This window comes from Acanthaster planci, linkage group LG12 (assembly GCF_054643075.1).
Source record: "Acanthaster planci isolate LZ-2023a linkage group LG12, COTS_SCS, whole genome shotgun sequence".
NCBI lineage: Eukaryota > Metazoa > Echinodermata > Asteroidea > Valvatida > Acanthasteridae > Acanthaster > Acanthaster planci.
The window spans coordinates 6,593,714-6,615,486 of record NC_141788.1 but is presented as its reverse complement, the minus strand read 5'-3'; the positions used below and the strand labels follow the sequence as shown (position 1 = coordinate 6,615,486).

The 21,773-nt window shown below is 39.7% G+C and overlaps 1 protein-coding gene across 7 annotated transcripts in view; it reads right to left on the bottom strand.

Annotated features, from left to right (window-relative positions):
* Positions 1-1,009: 1,009 nt before the first annotated feature.
* Positions 1,010-21,773, bottom strand: part of LOC110977693 (A disintegrin and metalloproteinase with thrombospondin motifs 6-like) — a 79,728-nt gene continuing 58,964 nt past the window's right edge. For all 7 annotated transcript variants that reach the window (XM_022232024.2, XM_022232030.2, XM_022232025.2 and 4 more), the window contains 16 exons: positions 11,558-11,601; positions 10,949-11,054; positions 10,451-10,585; positions 10,192-10,333; positions 9,628-9,738; positions 8,718-8,863; positions 8,189-8,252; positions 7,580-7,828; positions 7,170-7,374; positions 6,781-6,944; positions 6,369-6,507; positions 5,880-6,009; positions 5,540-5,744; positions 4,852-5,022; positions 4,197-4,356; positions 1,010-4,050 (listed from right to left, as the gene is read on the bottom strand). In XM_022232024.2, the coding sequence (XP_022087716.2) occupies positions 3,941-4,050; positions 4,197-4,356; positions 4,852-5,022; positions 5,540-5,744; positions 5,880-6,009; positions 6,369-6,507; positions 6,781-6,944; positions 7,170-7,374; positions 7,580-7,828; positions 8,189-8,252; positions 8,718-8,863; positions 9,628-9,738; positions 10,192-10,333; positions 10,451-10,585; positions 10,949-11,054; positions 11,558-11,601 (2,281 nt within the window). In that variant the 3' untranslated portion in view covers positions 1,010-3,940. The remainder of the gene's footprint in view (positions 4,051-4,196; positions 4,357-4,851; positions 5,023-5,539; positions 5,745-5,879; positions 6,010-6,368; positions 6,508-6,780; positions 6,945-7,169; positions 7,375-7,579; positions 7,829-8,188; positions 8,253-8,717; positions 8,864-9,627; positions 9,739-10,191; positions 10,334-10,450; positions 10,586-10,948; positions 11,055-11,557; positions 11,602-21,773) is intronic.

The following is a 21,773-nucleotide window of genomic DNA, read 5'->3' as shown; positions in this document are numbered from 1 at the left end:
ATCATGGTAAAAGTATGGAAATATCGAAACTCACTTTGTCACAAAGAGTTGACAGCGTTCCATCCTCCACGCCCACCAAGAAATGAATTGTGGAAAGTACCACGTGTTTTCGGTGCGCGCGCAGCGTACTATGCGCCAGTCGAAATTCCACATAGCCGCTCCATCTATTGTTTAAGAAATTTCCTCTCCATAATGAATGAGCTTAATTCCCTGTTACGACAGAAACATTGTGCTATTAAAGGCAAGTCGCTTGATTCCTAAATGATTTACAAAAGACGTTGAGGGAACAGGAAAAGGTGTAGAATTCAAAAGTCAAAGTATTCGGTCGCCCTCCGATAAATGTAGCCTAACAAGCCTTTGGCGAGTCGAATTTGAATAAAATCTGGTACACTGAGTTATCTGATTGCACATAAACGTAACAACTTGAGTTCCCCAGATTAAAGACACTAAAGACCACCATCTATGGAATGGGCTGGTTCTCTTTTATAACTAAGGAAAAGCTTGCCCCGAATCACGAGATATAGCAACAGTGGCTTTATAGTATGGAGAATTCAGCTTACGTTCACATGGAATTAGAGAACTCAGTGTACCAGATTTTATGCAAATTTAACTAGCAAAAGGCTTATTCAATGACACTTGTAGCTAAATTACTAGGTCTCTGAAACTGACCAATCAGGAATCCCAAATTAACAACAAAAATAACACTCGCTCTAGATTTATAATGGTTGCTTTTTCAATGGGTCGACTCAAAATTTTATACTCGCGAGTCATTACCATTCCACTTGTGGAAGGAAAAGTTGCCAGATACTTTTAAAATATTTTTCCCTGACAAGACCCAATACATTGATGGAATAAAATGAGCAATAGCGAGGACTATAGCAGGACTTTCAAGTTACCCAGTCTCTTATTTCATCACACATGGCCATTCTGAGCAGAGTTTAGAAAAATATGGGGTTTTCTTTTTATATATTCTAGTAAAAACAGAGTAAAATGAATTCCTCACAAATAATTGAGTTAGACCTTGCTTAACCAGTTGTTTAGGTTTAATACAATACACGGCCAAAATAACCAAATTTTTAACAAATGCTTTATGAATATACAGCCACCTATTATGGCCCTTTCCACAAAAGCATAATTACTTTTAACATACAGGCAGAATTTGAATATGAATTATATACGAATTATAATTTATGAATAACACTGTAGCTCTTGTTACAACTAACAACCAATGATATGACAAGGCAGCATGGTTGGTACCACTGGACCCAACGAATGATTGACTGGCCGATATCCACATCTTTAGTACAATTCAAATGCATTCTTGTATGGAACCAATGATGGTTTTCCAACCCTGCAATGCAAAGCTGTTACGGACAGATAGAAACTCACAAGAACTTTACATTGATGGATTCTTTTTTTTTTCTAACAGTTGGAATCAGCTCATGGCAAGTGACTGAAAATCTACAGCTCCTCTATTTACAGTTTGAAAAGTGATAATGAGGCAAACCAATAATAAATATGATTGATAATCTAATGATATAAAAAGAAAATCATGTGTACTCCAATGATTTGTGTTAGTCCAATTTAGTTAAGTGTCTTTACAAAAGAATTATACAGTTTAAATCATTTTAAAGTGAGTCTTCCAAGCCTTTGTGAGTACTGCCCCAAGCAATGAAAGTAATTGATATATTAAACATGCAAGTCAACGTTTTTGAATGAATCCTGTATGATTAAAGATTTGTAGCACCAAAGCTTAACCCAAAATTAAGCAGATGGACAAAAGCACAGAGACTATACAATCTTTACACTTATTACAAAACTATAGACAATGGGTTCGGCCAGTCAGGCTTGTGGAAGCTGACAGCCTTAAGCATGACCCTAATAGGTCAAGATAATGGTGCTGATTTTGCAGGTTTACAGCCAAATTTGCAAGTTGCAATCAGTGCCTGCCAAAACAAATTTATTGTACAAAAAGTCTCCCTTCCCTGCTCCAAGCCTGCATAGTCTGAAATCAATGTGCAAACGAAATGGACTTTACAAGTGACACTCTGAGACTCTTGGTGGCAGCAAACAATTCACTGACTTCATTCTGTTGCTAAGTAAACCACATTCACAATAAACACCACCAATCATATCAAGGGTCATCTGTAATTTTACCAGTGTGCTTGGGATACATGGTGCACAAACCATTTCAAGTCTCCCTTAAGAGATCAGTTACAAACCATTTTGGCCATCGGTGCAATGCACTATTGGGACCTCAGTTTATTGTGCTTACTGGAGTCTAATATTAATTTCATTTTGTGCTTTGCATAACAATTACTTAATAAAAACAGTGGAAGCACGTAATTGCTCTTCTGATAACTGCCTTAACAAATATTTAGAAGGCAACTGGTTACATCCTGACCAATTCCATGTGAACATTTCACAGGCAGGCAGCCCCCGATAATATGCCTATCCAGCAATGTGACATTTGCAAACCCCCCCAAAATCATCTTCAACCATTTGGCACATGTTCTATGACTGTGCCTTTCAAAACCACAATACGATACTAGTATTATGTATGCATTTTCCAATTCACTGATCATAGGTCCAAATTTAGCAAACATTTGCCTACCAAATTACTTTACAACTTTCATTATATACACACATCACTATTTGCAATCCCCTTTCAACTTTTAAATTAAATTTTCAATGAAAACATCTGGTTTTAATCATATTACCTGTTATGGCATAATCATGATTTCTTCAAAGCAAAAAGAAATAATAGAAATAGGATGGAACATCAAATATGAAGCACTTGTTCATACCTTTTTGTTTTCACTTATAAATACTGTTTGCAAGTAAAAACAACACATTAAAGGTGTAATGCATTTAACACAAGCTAGGTAATACTGAGCAATGATTGAATATATATACTGTACACATTATACACATTAAAAAGCAAATTAAGTTTTCTTATGAAGCAACATTAGACAGGCATCTTCAAACAATGTGGAAATAAAAGACTGCTTTCTCACAGAGATTTTGTGTGACGCATTCTCCCTGTGTCAGTTATTTTTACTTAGTCATACGAGATACCAACATGATTGCTCAGGTTTTGTCTTTCTCTACCAAAAAAGTGAGTTTTTTTGCTCAAAAAGTTCAATTGAGAGTAAGAAGTATTTCTTCTCAATTTTTGGCTATGATGTAAGAAATATATTTGAGTATGGACGGTGCACACACAACTGTTTCTGTTTTATTACAGAAGAAAATAAAACCTTAATTTACCACTAATGTCAAGTTTTCCTTTATAAATAAATACAAAAATATCCACAAAGCTCATATCTCTTTACTCTGTACATTGTGAAAAACTCCACCAATCAGTTGAGTATCTTCTCAAAACGCTCGGAGCGGTTGTTTCATGGCAAAAGTTCAAAACCGTTATCGGATTGCTGGGGGTCGGGCCATAACCATTTTAAATTATGATCATATTCTTGAATTCTCTCTTCTTAAACTATGCAGCGATTAAAAAACAAATCTAATCAAACTTATTTCGAAAATATTTTGGAAAGAATCAGTGCAAAGATTTTTCTTATTTTTACTTCCTGTCAAGCCCTCATTTAGTTCAATTTTGCCAACTAATTCCAAAGACAAATATCACTATAAACACCCAATAATCAGTATGCCCCACACGGAGAAAAAGATCCCTTCTTTTTTCTTCAAACACAGCGCTGTTTTTTGACAATGATTTCTGTCTGCTGACACCTCAAATGTTCTGAGGTACGTGAGTGTTAACCACACAGAGCAACTTTGGAACCATTACTTATAGCTGCTATAAATGGCTTACCTCAAACGTACTTATGCGATATGATGAGAAGAATCGAATTTATTTCTCCTATGTGACTGGAGAGAGGGTCAGGTCAGGTCGGGTCGGGTTGAGCAGGGAGCCATGATGTAATTCCTACCGACTGCTGCAGCTCTGACAGCACATTTTACGGAAATACTCATTGTTGCAGAACTTGTACTTGACCACTAGAGGGCAGTATTGGACAGAGGGGGCATCTTGGCACTCTAAAAATGGAAGAATAACCCATGTTATCCATGATGTGCAATCGATAAGTGAGATAACAAGTCCAGAACAGTAATGAATAGTGGTTTCAACAGTAAGCACTCAACTCAAGTTCAAATGAACAGATTGAGGATGTTAAGTGACTTACCGTCTTCCTCTGTTGGTTTAGAAACGCAGGGGCTTTCACACTGTTGTTGTGTATTGGGCTTGGGTGATTGCTTGCAGTAGGTAGACCTTAAAGGCACATTGTTGTAGGAGAGACATCGAACCTGACGCTGCTGCTGACCGCGACCACACCTTGCATTGCACTGTTAAAGAATAAAAATGACAAGGTATAAAAAACCAAGGTAACAAAGGACACTACCAAACAAATCCCAAAACTGCTACTCCGCTCACAGGGACTTACCAAAGTTGTGATAGGCCTACCATAGGAAATTTGTCTGAGACATTATTGATTGCAAAAGATTTGATTTGAGACCCAAACCTTCAGAACCTTACATTGAGACTTGATCCTTTACAACTGTGAGATGTCACATTCAGACTTTTAAACTTGCAGCCAGGCCCTTCAGAAGTTTTTGCCAATGTCTTAACCACAAAGGCCCTTCGGAAGTTTTTGCCAATGTCTTGACCACAAAGACCCATGACTTGAGAATGAATAGTGGAAACTTCAGACTTGATGAAGACAAAATGACCCTTCAGACTTTTACAACTCGATATTGACTTCATTCTAAGTGGGTTTATGCAAGACTTCATCACAACTAGCATCAACTGCAAGCTGTTTATTCAGTCTGAGTCCATCTTACCTCACTCCATTCTCCTGTTACCCAGCGTGGTGGTGGACATCCAGCCGTCTGGCATTCCCTTATGGCTGATGGACGAGTAGCCCAGTTACACATGTTAGGATAGGGTTCCCCTTTACTTGTCATACAGGTTACCCGTCTAGTCTGGTGGCCCTGACCACAACTTGGCACACACTGCAAGGGAAGGCAAGATTGTGAGCCATTGGAGATGGTGATACAAAAGTCTAAACTTATTTTGGAACTTGATTTTATCAACAAATTTGGGGAACATTTTATTCCCAAAGCTTTTTGAGAATATGATATACAGCCCAAGCTATCTCAGGCTTATAAAGTAGGAGTAAATATATCTTTGCAAAAGCAGTGAAATGAAAAATGTTGTTTGGTGACTTGTAATTTCTACAGAACTGGTTCCAAGCGTAATCATGTTGAACCTTGATGGCTGACTATCACAACTCAAGCTTCAACTCCTACAGAGGCTTTACGTGGCAGGGCAGTTCTATTGTTTCACAGCAAAACCTCCTTTCTGTATATCCTGTTGAACAAAAGCACTGACCTGCAAGATGGCAGCCATGCAAACCCTCTATTTGACCTTATAAACCTTATATATGACCATCACAAAGGGTTGTTTAGAGACAGGACGTAGTCTTCATCCTCTTGAACATCATCCACTGGGCAGAGAGTCGGGACTTACCTGTGACCAAGCCTCTGCTACCCACTGTGGTGGACATTCCTGCATGCTACAATTCATGCGGTCGATGGGTTTACGCTTGGTACACTGCGATTCGTCCACTACCTCCTCCTCAAGCTGGGTTACTTTAGTCATGCACAGCACCGTCCGTGTCTTACGACCACCTCCACAAGTCTGACTACACTCGGACCATGGACCTTCAGACCAACTGCAATGATTGGAACAAAATGGACCAATGAACGATAAAATGGCAGCAATGTAATGAAATCCATACACAACACTACTCTCAATGAAGAGACACAGGCCTGACAGGATAACGTCCAATACTAGACCAAATACTCACACAGGTGGGCAGGGTTCAGTGTTGCATGATTGCTTCCGTCGGCTTGGTTTTGTTCCTGGATTGCAAAAGGTGTCTGATACCACAGTCTTGTCATCATATCGAATGCACTGGACCTCAGCGATTGATTCTCCTGGACAAACAAGGAAAAAGTTCTAATGATTGACAGGAATAAACTCCACAAATTCTTTTCACTTATCAAACTGAACCCACATCTTTCTCAAACTTCAATCCACGACAGCATCTGTCAACTTTGTGATTGTCTGCTCTTAGCCAAAGTTGACTATTAAATGCAAGACTATTAAATGCAAGACTATTAAATGCAAGACAAATAAATGCAAGAAAATACACTACATTTTAAGGAAATCTGCAATGGTCTTAGGTTTACAAAGATGATCTAAACCAATGAAACTCTCAACCATTCTAGTGAGGTTGGAAGTAACGAAGTTTGTCCTGTCCAATCAATTTTCTTCTTTTATTTTGACAACTCACCTCCTGCGCAAGTGCTTGAGCAGACAGACCAAGAGCTCCAGTGCCAGATAAACACCACTTCGTCATCCCCGCTACCCTGTCGAGTCACTGGTTGGTTATAAGAATATGATATACCTTGCTGGTCCTCTTGCACTAAAAGCTGTCAACAAGAAATCAATCAGTTAGGACACACAGCTAGAGTCTGTGTACACTTCCTATACGCTGCTGCCTCTGCGACACTGAGGCACAAAATGGACTGCAATGCACAGTAGAGACAGTTTGAATACTACGTCGACTTGGATATCCAGCCAGAAAATAGCGAACATTTGTTTTACCTGGATTTTGATGATCATGAGGCAAAAGTGCAACAACCTAAGACCTATCAATGCAATGATCTCTGAGTTATTCAATACACTTTTCAGCTGGGACTTACCATAACTACAAGTTCTTCATTAATTGGTCCCAATGCAGTGAGAGATTCCACCCCTTGGTCGGGTCTCTCATACTTGAAGGTGGTCCCACTGACATCATAGGCTTTTGGCCAGTCAATAATCCACTCCGCATTCAGATAGTAGTCATTATTTACTGACTTTAAGGCTGTAACAGATGCAAGTTTTCATTAGAATTTCACATCAAACAGCAGTGAAATATGATTTAATTTCCCAACTGATATAACAAAGGGTTGGTGAACAAAACAGGACAATGAGATAAGTATCAATTAATAGTTTCCCACAATTTTAATAGAGCGGTCAATATTTCTTCGTCCCTTTTTCAAAAACTGTTTTTCTATGACAGTTAAGTCAAATAAAGAACCAGTCTCACCTAAGTAATTTCTGGATGCAGTCATTTCTTCTATTCTAATGTGTACCGATCCTCGTGGTATTGTGAAAATCTCGTGGTAGTCCCCAGCAGACAAAGACTTGGTGAAGTTTTTGGAGACTGTCTCACACGTACTGCCATCACCACCACATATACGGCATTTATCCTCACGAACATCTGATCCAAGAATTTTATCACATCCAACAGGCTGCAGAAAAGCATATAGGTTTCAATGACTTGATGCCAATACAGATCATAACACAGATCACTCAACTTTTAAGAACTCTAAACCAATAAACCAATATGAACTACACACAATGACACGGAACCAAACATAGCCCCCAAGAGCTTACAGAACCTTGTTTAAATCAATCTCTAGTGATCATTAAACTATTGATGTGGCAATCCCTTACGTGACACTTTTTGTTGATGCAGATATCCAAAACCTCTGGCTTCATCTTCTCTGGAAAGCACCTTGTCCCGTCCACAATCTTGTTGACCTTTCGGAAGTGTTCCCCTCCTGAAGTGATGCAAGTCAGCTCACAGGGACCCATGTCCGAAATGGTGTAGGGTTCCCAGAAGTAATATCGTCCACTGTAGGGCTCGTTGTTGAAGTTAGAACACTGGACGGATCGAAAGTCACGGGAGTTCACTGGACATTCCTGAAACAAGGTAACCACGGACAAATGAAAGAGAGACAATCTATCTGTGTATAGGCTAATCCCTGCATTGGTCAGTGTTACATAGAATTATTCTGTTAGGACACCTCAAAGGCAAGCATGTACTAATTTTTAGCTTAGAAAACACCACAATTTGAAAGAGACAGAAAAAAGTCTCTGTGAAGGAAATACGAACCGTTAAGTAGAAACTGACAATTTCATCTGGGCAGAGCAGGTGACGATTATTTGCATATATAAGAAATTGTCATTTAAGATGTGCATGGCAAGAACTTTCAGAATGTCTGAAGATGATCTTTACTGGCAATTTTGCGCTGTTTTTTACTTTGATCATATCAAACTTACATCAATATTACAGGATTTATACAGACTTCTCTCTCCAATGCAGTAGAGACCTCGATGAGATGGTCTGGACAGAAGACAAAGCAAAACAGAATGATATCACTTGAAAACATACTTCCACAACACATCAGTAAGATATAGTGCCCTATGAAATATCATCAGTAAGATATAGTGCCCTATGAAATATCATCAGTAAGATATAGTGCCCTATGAAATATCATCAGTAAGATATAGTGCCCTATGAAATATCATCAGTAAGATATAGTGCCCTATGAAATATCATCAGTAAGATATAGTGCCCTGCAAAATATCTTAACTATTGCCCCATACTCAAGATAAAATCTTTCTGCAGTGCAAAACTCAATTTCAAACAATCCATATTTATGACTTTGTTTTGGCTTCAATGACTACATCTTCATCATCTCTTGAACAAAAATCTGCATATTACCATGGCCCTGCTAAGACAGATACAATATCCTGACACCATTCAATAGTTCCAGCTGATTTCCCTCTCGGTAATATCACACTATACCTTGGGTTATCACACTGCCTCTCTGAGACAGTGACTCCACCTCCACAGGTTCTTGAGCAGGAGCTCCACTCAGACCACGCACCCCAACCCCCATCTACTGCTTGAGGTTTCTCCCCGTATGGTACACAGTCGCCCCCATAGCACCACTGCAAACAAAGTAAAGAGGTACATAAAATAAGCCTCCCTCGAAATGTGTCCAACAAAAGAGCCAAGAATTCTGGGGCTATTTCTACCAGGGAGAACCTCTGTATGTTGAGTTTTGGGCACTAGGTGGAGCAGAGGGAGGAACAATCTGTGTTCTTCAAAGCGAGGAAGGTGGTCCCTGGTTAGCAATCCTGAGAGGTGAACAAGGGGAAGGTTACGGGAGAAGAGAAACCCGTCATCACTGCTGCTTAATTGCTCAGACTTTCCCAGCCTCCAAAGGTCAAGGCCACCAACCCAGACAGTGTAATAGTGAAGCCCCTCGTAAGTTGTTGAGGAAAACGTGTTTAGCCGCTGGCTGGGTTAGACAGTGGTATTGAACGTTGCTTGTACCTCCAGTTAGCTGCCTCAATCTCCTATGGGACGATGAAGCAAACTGGGTTTTTTGGGTATCTCTGCTGGATTTTTCACTGCAGATATTACCTTTATTGGCATTCTTCCATTGTAAAAATAACAGCTGTGTTTCCAAGACTTCTTACAAGTAATGACCACTTAAGCCTAGTGCTAATGCATTGACTATTGAGGCATGTGAGAAAAACATACAATTAACACCCCATGACAATATTGTTAAAATAAACACATTAAGAGGGAGACAATTTAATGAGCTCCTTCAACCCTTCTACAAGCAAGGCAAAGCTTCAACCTGACCTAAATGCAAAGGAAAACATGAGCTTCAGAATCAATCATTTTATGGTGAGAGTTTATTTACCCCGACAGGCGTGCTTGGCGTTTGGCACCTTGTCCCCTCAGCTGCAGGCGTGTTTGTTCGCCAGCAGGATCGGGAACCTGGCTTCAGGCACGTCAGCTCCCGACAGATGCTCTGCAAGCAAACGGAACTGGGTCACAGTGGGACTTAAAAGTCACCTCCATCTTTGGATGTCAAACGTTCAAATGCATGTACCTTTGTACGCTTTCTCGCACACTGATTTATTCAAACATAGGCTTCCCTCTGAAAGACTATCATGATTAAGTGCAAATTCTGCACAATTATTTCAGAGAAACTGGATACCAATGTAATTATTTGCAAACAATGAGCTGGTCCAAAAAAATATGGATGCCTGATTCCCCCCCCCCCGGTTATACAGTCCGTTTAGTATAATTTACTTTCACTCATTTTCACTTTATAGATTGATTCAAAGATGACGTGGAAAAGCAAGGAAGATATAACACTGGGAAAATAAATGGGGAAGTCCCCCCAAAAGCAAGCTTGTAAAATGGTAATACAACTCTTCAAGTCTCAAGCATAAACTGCTTATCGGACAGCTGGACTTACATTGGTTTTACATGCTTTGACTTCTGGTCCATACTGTAGCCGGCACTGATGGTCACCATCTACCAGCTGTCCAGGCATTGCTGTTGGATAGCTGTAGCTGACTAGCTCTGGTGCATTGTCTAGGCAGTTAGCCTTGCCTGAACTTCACAGGAAAGACAACAACAACAGAAATCAAAATGTAATGGAACAAAATATCATCCGTAACCATCTATGAAATCATTTCTAATGCCCAAATACAAATTCTATATACCCAACTTACTCAATGTAATTTCGGATGTATTCCATACTGCAAGCTGACCATACAAAGGGATCGGTGTTCTCTGTGATCTGGTCAGCCATGATACCTCCCCTCGTCCCACAGGCGTTCCCGTCACCGTCATGCTTCATACCAAAACTAGCAGTCAAACAAGCCAGATATAAATAGGGCACAGAAAATTGACTGAGGCCAGTACCTAGCCAAAGCAAAGACCCAAAGTGGACATTCCAAACCCAAGATCCCAAGTGTATAAGTAAAGGGACTCATAGTTTGTACAAACTTAACCCAAAATCCCTGATCTGTGTGAAAAATTCAATTTGAATGGACAAATTCAGGGCTTTTCATGGTAAAACTGAACAAAGGCAAAGCTCACAGCTGATGACATATGTTTACTTTTGCCTCACACTTTTCACTTAGCGTAGGCCTCTGTGTTTGAGGTTCTTGACTGGAACACAGAAGATTAGCATTAGGTTTTGGACACAACCAAAGAAGTGTACTTACTTGTGGCCAATCTCATGAGCAATGGTAAATGCTGTAGCCAGACCTGTGTCCTCATTGATGTTGCAACTTTGGCCAGGATTGCACATCACACCAACTGGAGCCAAACCTGAAAGAGACAGCCCCAAATCAGTACTTTCAACTGAAGCAGTGTCAAGTCATGGTTTCTGCCTTGTACGTCTTAGTCCATGTTGTGGACCGTTTCAAGTTACAGTTCATCATTTGTAGTTATGCACAAAATAACCAATGAAATCATAGTTGAAAGCATACTTGGTTTAAAGATGGTTATGGGCTTAAACTTCCTGTGAAATTATTTTGCCTGGTAAGCTGTCTTTTTCAAGAACAGAAAAAAGGCCGTTTCTAGCAACAGGTATAAAGACACAGTTTGGTAAGTTGCCAAGGTTTGATCTGGAAATTGAAATGTTAGATTATTTTTCTTGAAATATACAGTATTCACTGAGCTGAAACCTTATCAAGTTTGTTCTTATGTCTTAGACACCCTTCCATAGAGTTGGAGCAATGCTACTGCCTCAAAGGAAAATAATGTAACAGTGACAGAGATTATGAAAGTTCAGAAGTGACTTTAGATAAGAAATTGAGACACTCACTCACCTATGGTACCACAAGGCCGGTTACTCAGCATACAGATGTCATACCTACAGTCAAAGAAAGACAAAAATCTACATTACAATGAGTTCATTTTCCAATTGAAATATGGCAAAATTAGAAGATTTCTCATCAATGCATACAACCACTAACGGAATTATGTAAGTTGATAATATTCACTATTCAGACACTGACCCAAACTCTCAGACAGATCAATAACATAGAAAGATGAAAGTTCAAAGACAAGCAGATGACAAGTTCACTTTGAGCCAAGACAGAAGACACCAATCTGAAAAAGACCTGGTTATCTGGAATCATTCCCCAGGTCTCCAAAGAAAATGTTATGACACAGTCTGGTGTCTGCCCCCATGGGAGATAAAATGCCAGACATTATGAGGTCACTTTTGGGTACCAGACATGTTCATGGAGTACATGATGCCCTGGGTGGGTCAACTCCCTGGGTGACTGAACAAATGACTGGTATCCATGCTATGATTGGGATGATACTGTGTTTGGCTACCACACACAGTTAGCGGTATCCCGCCTCTCTCGTATTGGTACAGTCCTGTTGGACCCATCACTGAGACCTAAAGGCTGACTAGGGGTTTCTGGATGTCATCATTACTACATCAATAAACCCCCTCAAGGCTGATGTTGAGTGCAGAGGTATTTACATGTGTACCTGCCTACTGGTACCAACCTGGCAACATTCTGTAGGTCTGCCTAGACCTGGTTTTCAAAGTTTCAGTGGGGCACTTAAGACTGGGATTTCTTACTTGTCTTCTTCAATTCAGCTTTGGTTGGTGGGCTTTGTCAAATTTTCATGTTGATACCCGAGTTGTAGCAAAGCTGATGAGAAAATCTAAGACCTCTTTCTCAGTAGTGAAAAATCGTAACCTCATTTTCTGTTCTGGGGCTTCATTTTTACATTATGGAATATATGAAGGAAAAGAAATCCGTTCAAGGAAATGGTGCTGACCATTGCGAGCCAAGTTTTAAAAAAAAGAAAAGAAAAACTAGAAATGGGTTTAATCAGGAGGAGAAGGTGATGCTGAACAAAGTCAGGTCAACTTGAAATACATTTACCACCAAGTTGAATGTGATACTTAATTCCCTGTTTCCTCCATGGAAGCCTGATCAAAGCTTTTACAATTTCCTCAGGAATATCCTAAAGTTTTGAATTGAAATGAAAGAAGGGAGCACCTGCCAACCTGTGCAGTGTTGACCAGAGAAAAACCACAAATCAGGGCTCGGGTTCCAAAGGATCAAATTGCAGGGATTGAAAAATTGAATTGCTGGAGTAGCTTGGCAAGGAATAGAACAAGGATATCAAAGGGGAGGGGCTAGAATAACTGCAATGTGATTGGCCTGTAGCCCCTATCAACATGTTATCTTAAATTCTGTGACGGAGACAGAATGTCTGACAGAGGAGGGGGAAACCAATGATGACAGTGTACCTCCTACAACCAGAGGGGATCAGTGACAGGACAACCCTGGGAACAAGCCGTATTAGGAAAACTGACAGGCCCAATAAAGCATCCTGTGACCCCATAACTTGGGTCATAGCCTTTACATGTTCATGCCACCAATATATGCACATGAGAAATGAAATGTAGGGTATCAACATCTGTTGATGTAAAACTACTACATGCACAATTGACACCTAAAGATTATGCCACTTGTGTAAACTAAACATTTACAAAAACAATTTGGATAAAACTACAGGATAAACATTGACTTGAATTTTTAGGTTGAGCAGCTGAAGCACTGTTCAGGAACAGCTGATTTATGAATGTGTGTCTGTTCATGGATGAATAATCTTCACTCAAATTGTAGTCATAATTCAAATCTGTCCTTCCTTAAAACAGCTTTCCACTCTTGCTGGCTGAAAAGGGAGAGTTTTTTGAAAGACCATCAATCTATGCCTTCCATGCAACCAAACCAGAACACAAAGGAGTTGGGTTTTCTTTAGATTCAGATCACAAAGATTTTGACCTGTCCAGTTGACAACCCTGACACTAGCGAATAAGAGGAAGAACTTTTTTGTATCTGGGGTTGAACATGGAGCCAGCTCCTTTAGCCAGTCACCCCTGAATCAATCAATTATTGGTCCCTTGTCCTGACTGGGGCAGTACTGATACAACAGGTGAGTGAGTCATGCAATCCCCAAGGCCCCAAGCACCTGCTAGGCTCAGTCATATTTTCTGCATTCCTGACCTAAGTTTTTTGCAGAACACCATATGAAACAAAGAACCTATACTAAGATACTGTCAACTCTCTTGTACCATTTAATATACATGAGCATTGCTTTCTTACAAAAAATTCCTTTGAACATAAAACATAAGTGAAAAGTACACGACAAAATAAATTTAAGAAAATTAGATTACTGTGGAATTTGCCACGTCCATTTCCATGACTCCTCTCCTCTTCAAGCTGCTTGCCTGCCTTCAATAGATAACAGCAAAGTTTCAACTGTTCTTTTAAGTTCAACAGCAATCATTCAATGACAGCATTTTATTTTCTTTGAGGGTCCTAGAAAGGTCAGAATGGCATTAACTTAATTGCTCTTCACAAGGAAAACACCAGTGCTGCATTACATGACCCCAAAGGTGAGGAAAAACCAGGTCAAACCAAATGACCTCCTCATTGACCTTTGACCAGGCAAACAACACACTAAATCTTCTGTTCTTCTTTGCACAGGACCAGGGTTTGCACCCCATCAAGTCAGTTGGTTGGTATCAGGGCAAAAGCCACTGTATGCAGTAAAGCTAGCAGTTCTAAAGTAAGAAGGTTATATAGCCCTGTCTCGCTGGAAAACACATAGTACATGCACATAAACCAGAACATGTGCAAGATACAGGGTACATTTTGCAATGGCTTCAATGTTACACAGTCATTTACTGTGGTTTATATCAAAGTATGACCCCAAACAGTACTGAAACGGATGACTTCAACCTGATACACCTTAATTTTCCATTCCGAGCAAAGTGTCTAAACCAAAATACCAAAATGGACACTTTTATGTTTTTTGACTATTTTTTTCATATTTGCTGGCTTTTAAAGGTTAACGCGCTTTTAGCAGACATGGTGAAGAGGCCTTTCAGTAAAAAAAACCTTGACGGCTAATTTCACTATCTAATATTCACTGACTATAAAACTCTTTGTCATGACTGTTTTCCTGTTTACGTAAATTTGACCAGTCCTTTGGACCATGGACATACAATCATACATCATTGTCTACTTCCATTCTACACAAGGATTCAGAGATCATTAGACAAAGCAGGGATAAAGTCACTTCCTCAGGAACGCTGTTGGTTGCTTCAATTGGTTCCTGTTGATACCGGTAAATGGTCACTGTTTGAACTATTTCCCACATGTGGTGGAGTGGTAATACACTCTGTTTAACCACCAAGCAGATCTTTGCTTGAACTTGGAAGGTAAACATCTCATCAACAACTGCTAAATTGACAAAAATATACAACTCTTTGTTATTTTATGTGTATTAGGTTCATGAGCACATGACACAAGCTGGTAAATGTACCAACACTCTAACTTTTCTAGTATCTCGATAAAAACCCAACTCTGACCAGCAAAGCCTCTGGATATTCATGTATTAGAAGCTCATCAAGGTCAAAAGGATCTCACCACCTGTTGCAGACCAGCACAGGCACAAATCAAACAAGCTAATGTCTCAAGTTCAAAATTGCAAGCCAAAAAGACACCTGGGCCACCTGTGATCTTAACCAAGAATGTGGCACTGAAAATTCCTCAATGACATCCACAGGTGGGTGGCACTTGTCAAAAGGGGTGGGGGATGTTGCTCCATATTTTTTGTGGGTTCTGTAATAACCATTCATACATACAAGTTACATGTATTTCAGAAATCTCTTTCACTTGGTTATAAATCTTATTTCTCCCTCCATTTCAGTTTAGGCATCGCAAAAACCAGCTTGAAGCTGCTGATGCACGCGATGCTCTCAACTATGAATGCTGCCCTGGATGGTTCATCCGTACTTTTCCCATTGGGAAAGCTCGACTGACACAGACCCACACATCAAGGGACAAAAATGTGGTGTTCATCAGAATGATCCCATTGCTGACAATTCAAGATACTGAACATGAGCAATTTTGGAGAGAATTAGTCATTTTATCCTTTCCCCATATCCCTCCCAGCAGGCACTGGCTGACCTAGAGGCACAGCGCAGCCTGCAGGACAACATCTAATGTCACTTTCCTGCCTAAACCAAAACATCACATAAAATATAGAATTTGAATGTGATATGGCATGCCGATGTGCAAAAATTACACATATCTTGCACCATGAATTTGCTCAGAATTGTTGAGGATCGGGTACATATAGGTCATCTACAATGGGGTTGCCTGGGGTGGTCATATAGGTCATTTACAATGGGGTTGCCTCAGGTGGTCATATAGGTCATTTACAATGGGGTTGCCTCAGGTGGTCATACAGGTCATTTACAATGGGGTTGCCTCAGGTGGTCAAATTATCATCACAGCCATCAAATGGCATTACAGTACTAAAGGAGAAAAGGATGTTATTTCAATTCTACTCAAGAATTAACAGGTTACAAATTCCCCTCTTAATGTTCACCTTCTCATCGATGGATAATCATAAAAAGGGAAGTTTTAGCATTTTCTAAATGATAAACCCTACTTCACCTACAATTTTTTTCCCCCAGAAATGCCCAAACATGAGGAACATTCCTTCGCAGATAGATCTCAACTTGAACACAAGTGCTCTAAAATGTTAGACAGGTCCAATTCACTTCAGTCATTAGTCACTTTCATCAGGACAGGTCTATTGGAGGCCGGTGAGGGTCCAATTTCAGAATCCAGAGCTCATGGGATCGATTATGCAGATGTAAGACAGTCACAGGATAGGAAAGTGATCAATGAAGAAGGAACTGTACCATGTAGGGTGAAGTCAAATGGCTCTGGAAGTTGAGCTGTAATAAATCCATTCAAGCAAGATCTGTTCTTTTCAAACCGAGGGCACTGCTCAACAATTTCTGGGGGAAGAAAACTTTCAATTTATTTATTTCCACAGGAAAGTGGAATCCACATGATGATATTCTTCTGTGCAAGGTACATGTAGAGCAAGGTATATCACATTGCTTTTCTGAGATACTGAGAAGAATCTGTTTAATTTGTAGTGGGACACTTGAATAAAGGCTACAGAGAAATACATGAATGTCTTTCAAGAAGGTTTCCCTTGGCTTTCCCAAACATACATCGAAGGGCCCTTACTATTTCAGCACACTCCCTCATCAGATCACTTGGCACCAATATTTCAAACATTTACCATGTCTGCAAATAAGACAGAACGTTTTTATAGGCCCATTCCCTATCTTGTTTATTTGGTCAGCAGTCCAGGTCCAACTTTCTGGGTTTTTCTGAGAACTATGATGTGGTATTTGGCCCTCCCTGTAGTTAAAGGGAGTCATCCACCCCTAACCCCACCCCCACTTAGTGTATATTTCCAAGCAAGGTTGTAATTTATCCAAGACGAAATGTCCAAGGGCAACTTTACAGATGTACAATATAGCTGTGTTTGAAGGAGTGTTCAGACTATCTTTTGGAAGGAACATACACTGATAACCAATAAGACCTAAGCACAAGTGTTTGGAGAAATCTGTTGAAAGTCACACAAAGTACTTCTGCTTATTTGAAGAAACAACAAAGTGAGAGGGAGATTAAAAAGGGTGGGGCTCAGACAGTGGCGTGGGGGGGATGCAAATAAAGGGTCAGTCGGCAAATGAAACTGAAATTGACGTCATGAATTATTGACGTACACCGACCTGTCGTCGAATTGACCTTGGCACACACCCCCAAAGAAAATGCCACTGGGCTCAGAATTTGTTGAAGTGGGGCAACCCCATTAGTCCTGTAAAATATGACCATTTACAGGTTTCTATGAAATTGCTAATATGATTTGAATAAATGAAACACATATGTAAATTCTTCTGAAGTACACATGTAATTTCAAACTGCAATGCCTACCTCGGTAGGTTTACCTTCAAATACTCCCCCGATAGGCTTTTGCTGTTTCAGAAAAACTGCTCCAACTATCAACACCGTTTGCTGCAGACACCCCTTACCCTTAAGTCTGCAAAATCCCCAAGTTCAACACCAGAAGACTTGGTTTCCGTTTAGTAATCCCTAAACCAACAGAAGACTTGGTTTCCGTGTAGTAATCCCTAAACCAACATGTGTAAGCCTATTAAGAAGGAGTGCTTTTCCAATGTGATTCTTTCGCATGGGACAAAATAAATCAACTCTGAAATTTCTCACATCCAGAAACAACAAAATGAGCTCACTACTAACGGCTTTGAATTTCATTTTAAGTAATATACAAACTCCAAACAAGTATATGTACATGTCCTTGATTCATGGAGGCATGTCCACATTAACACAAGGAAGACCCTCAACTTCTGACACTACTCTGACAAAATACTCCTAACTATACAAATCTTTAAATTATCAAATCAATTGGTGTGTTTCATCTGTCTCTCAAATAAGTTCAACGTTCAATTTGGCAAGCTTAATGTACATGTACGCTGAGTGATTCCTCACTACTACCACAAATTGACAGAACCAGCAATTGCCTGGCATGTTACTTCTATCAGGCAGAATGTCAACTTGCTGGTCCATTTAGATCTGTATGATAGGTTGAAAGGCACATGTTGATGCATGTCTGTCTGTCAAGGAGACAGCTATACACCATCAAGGTCCACCTACATGTAGGTCAGTTGGGCAAATCCAAATACAGAGGGATAATGACAGACATCTAACCACCTAGGGAGGTTATTCATAGCATGGTAGTCCTAATACTGTCTGGATTCAAGTCTAGGACAGGCTAGCACATCCAGCAACATGTAGGTCCTTGCCACGATGAACTCTGAGGAAGGGTCAAGTTCATTTAAAGAGCAAAGTAAAACCTGTTTTCTTTGATTTTATCTGTTCAAGTAAATATGAAAGCATCCAAACCGAAGGCAGTGTCATTTGTCTTCAGAGCTAAACTATAACAAGCTTTAAGGTGCGAATTCTAAATATAGATTGCGTCATTTGGAGAAAACAGAGAAAATGAGGGAACCCTTGCCCTGTGTTCCTAGTGGATAAACCCTTGTGCATGCCAAAAATGGATGCAGCCATTATTGGAACCCATGTTTTCCTTAGAGGTGCTATCTTGATGCATGCAGGCATAGGTACTGTACCTGTGCTACAAGCTAGACCGATCAGATTGAAACGTAGAATGTAGTGGATTTACAGTAAGCAATGACATCACAGGAAATGAAAAATTTCCATGTATTGAGACTGAGTTTACTGAATTGTTGGCTACACTCTACACAAGGAACTTTCTTCAAGTTGGGTTCAACATAAAGAAACTTTAATTAAAAACAAATTGTTTTCTTCAGTTCATTAACCCCAGCTTAACTTCATTAAAAGAGATTTGCGAGGAATTTTGGTGTTCAATGCAAAATTTCCACATTCAGCGGCTTTGGTTCAAAGAACACCCTCAACGTATCCTTGATATGAGGCTACTGCTAACTAAATTACTAAATCTAATAGACTGGGCTATTTCTTAGGGGTCATTTGGAATAATTTGATTTAAAAATAATAACGGGAAGGACTAATTTCATAGGGTCAAGAGTAACATTAACGACCTGGGCATGTGTAACTGCATGTTGGCAGGAGAAGAATATGAAGAGGGAATTAAGGGTCTCTTTGGAGAAAAAAAAGCAGATATGATTCTTATTGGTGGAAGACTTGGATCCCATGCACTATTAGCACAGTGTGAACACATTGTAATTTGTCACTACTATGTGTTACAACTTACTGAAGCAAAGCACTTTTCTGGAATGTTTCTAGGAGACAATTTGGCATGGTATGCAAACATGATCCCCTACATACATGTCCAATGTACATCCTTCAAAGTAACATCCTAGATTAGTCAAAGTTGCTCAAAAGCCATTTCTAAATTAATCAGAGCTCTCTTACCACTTGAAAGAGCAAAAAACACCCCTCTACTGAAAAACAGGAGAAACACCAATGGGTCCAGATAACGAGCAAGCCTCTTGAAATACCATCTAGTTAAGATTCATTGGTCCATTACGTCTTATCTTTCTTCAAGTTTAATCGATTTATGGGGCACTACATAGGCATAAACTGGGCTTTAAATCCAAAATGGATTGTTTCCTGCAATCTTGCAGTTTCGGTTCCTTTTTGTTTTAATAAGCACTACAAACACACTAACAGTCTTAAAATGACAAATTGTCTTGGCAAGACACAAAGGTTGAAGAACTTCCATCCGGGCTGAGAGTGCCACATTTTTATCAGACTTTCTTTGGAAAGTGTTTGGCAATGCATTTTCCCCCCTTGGGCTGACCGCAAACTGACCACAAGAGCCTGAAGCCATATCAGATACTGAGAGCAAGCATCAATCTCAGGAAGATCAGTATGACACTATTTATCCCACTGTAACTGCCACTTGTAAATCTTCTACCAGCTTCTGCCTTAGGTTTTGTTTGCACTGGAACTTGGCCACTACCATTTATCTAGGGACTATTTTAAGCAGAAAAATGTTCCCAACGGTGGCATCATTCCCTTCACATTGTTCAAGGCCAAGCATTTGAGACAGTCCAAATATTAACTTAAGTTTTTACCCTAGGCTAACTCATTACAAGTAGCCTTAGTTAACCCTAACCTTCCCCAACCACACAGAATTAAACAGTAGTAAAGTGTTTAATTCTGTGGGGATAGGCATGGTAGGTGAATCACAGCTGGCTTTTGCATTGGGTTTGGAATACCTCAGCAAAACAAAGTCCAACAGCCTCTGTGCACAAAGTCCCATATGGGTGTTTAACTTTGTGTGAATGGGAAGGTTAGGGCCAGCAACCCTTGGGGGTTAGGGTTAAGGGCAAAGTTTGATCACCAGACCCTTTATTTCAGTGATGCATCAATGCTCTGATTAATGCTAGCCCCCTAAACTAAATGAAATCCTTCCTGAATTCTCCACTTTCCCTTCGATGTTATCTTCATTTTGACACACAGAGACAGGTGTGGATACCAGATATCACTGACACATCTTAATTGTAAACTTTCCTGACCTTCAACTTGGAGTGTGAGCATTAAAGCCAGCTTCCAATGAGCACATTTCCATATGCTTGAACTTTTCCCAAGGACAACTTTACTCCTTTCAGGGAAAATGTTTTTATTTCTCAAAATTTACAATGAAAAACAAGTTTTTTTCCACTGTTAAATTTGAAAAAGAAAACAAATGGGATGGGTACTTTCCGCTAAGAAAAAAAAACCACATTTACCAGGAAATTATGGGGCGAGGGGGTAATACTTGTCATGAGGAACACACAGCAGCAGAAAGCCTTCTACAACTGGCTCATTATTTCTGAAACAATACAACGAGTATCCATGACAACAATAAACTGCTAACCTTCCAGTAAATGTCATAAATGTTTTAACCACTCCAATCTTTCTTTTCCTTGTAAGATATTCTAGGGTTAATGTGAACCTTTTCAACACTTACAAGTCCCGGATTCTTTGATATTGAGAATATCTAGCCCGAAAATGTTAGTTGCTGTTGAACAACCACAGTTTAGAGGACAAGTAAGGTGCAAGGAAAAGAATAGAAATCCCTGTGAAATCACAAAGACTCGTTTTGAATGAAAAAAACTTCTCCCCTAGGAATACACAGGGGAAGTACCTTGTTACCTATGTAGCCTAGGGCTTTTATTTCAGTTCTCTGTCACATTTGAGATTGATCACTGGGAATAAATATTTCTCCATTTCAAAGAAACACACTCTGTAAACAATTTGACATTTCAGTTATTTGAGACCGTTGTGATCTTGCGGGAACTTTTTCCAATTACCAAGGAAAGGTCAACAAAGTTGTAATCTAAAATTCTTCTCATCCAGGATTAGAAATGACATTTATTTCTCCTTGGGAAAGCTGATTGAACATTAAAGGTGTCAGGATTGCTCCAAAAGGATGGAACATTTCAGCTCTTGAGGCAATAACGATACTAGACAGTAAGTGTCAAATGTGGGGACAGGGTAATAGGGTTCAGTGCAATGCTGAAGCAATAAATATTATAGATCGTTATTAACAAATTCATGGAAAATTTGTCCCTGAAGTACCCTTTCAAGTGTGAGACATTTCAAAAATGTAAGTGTTAAATACCGGGGA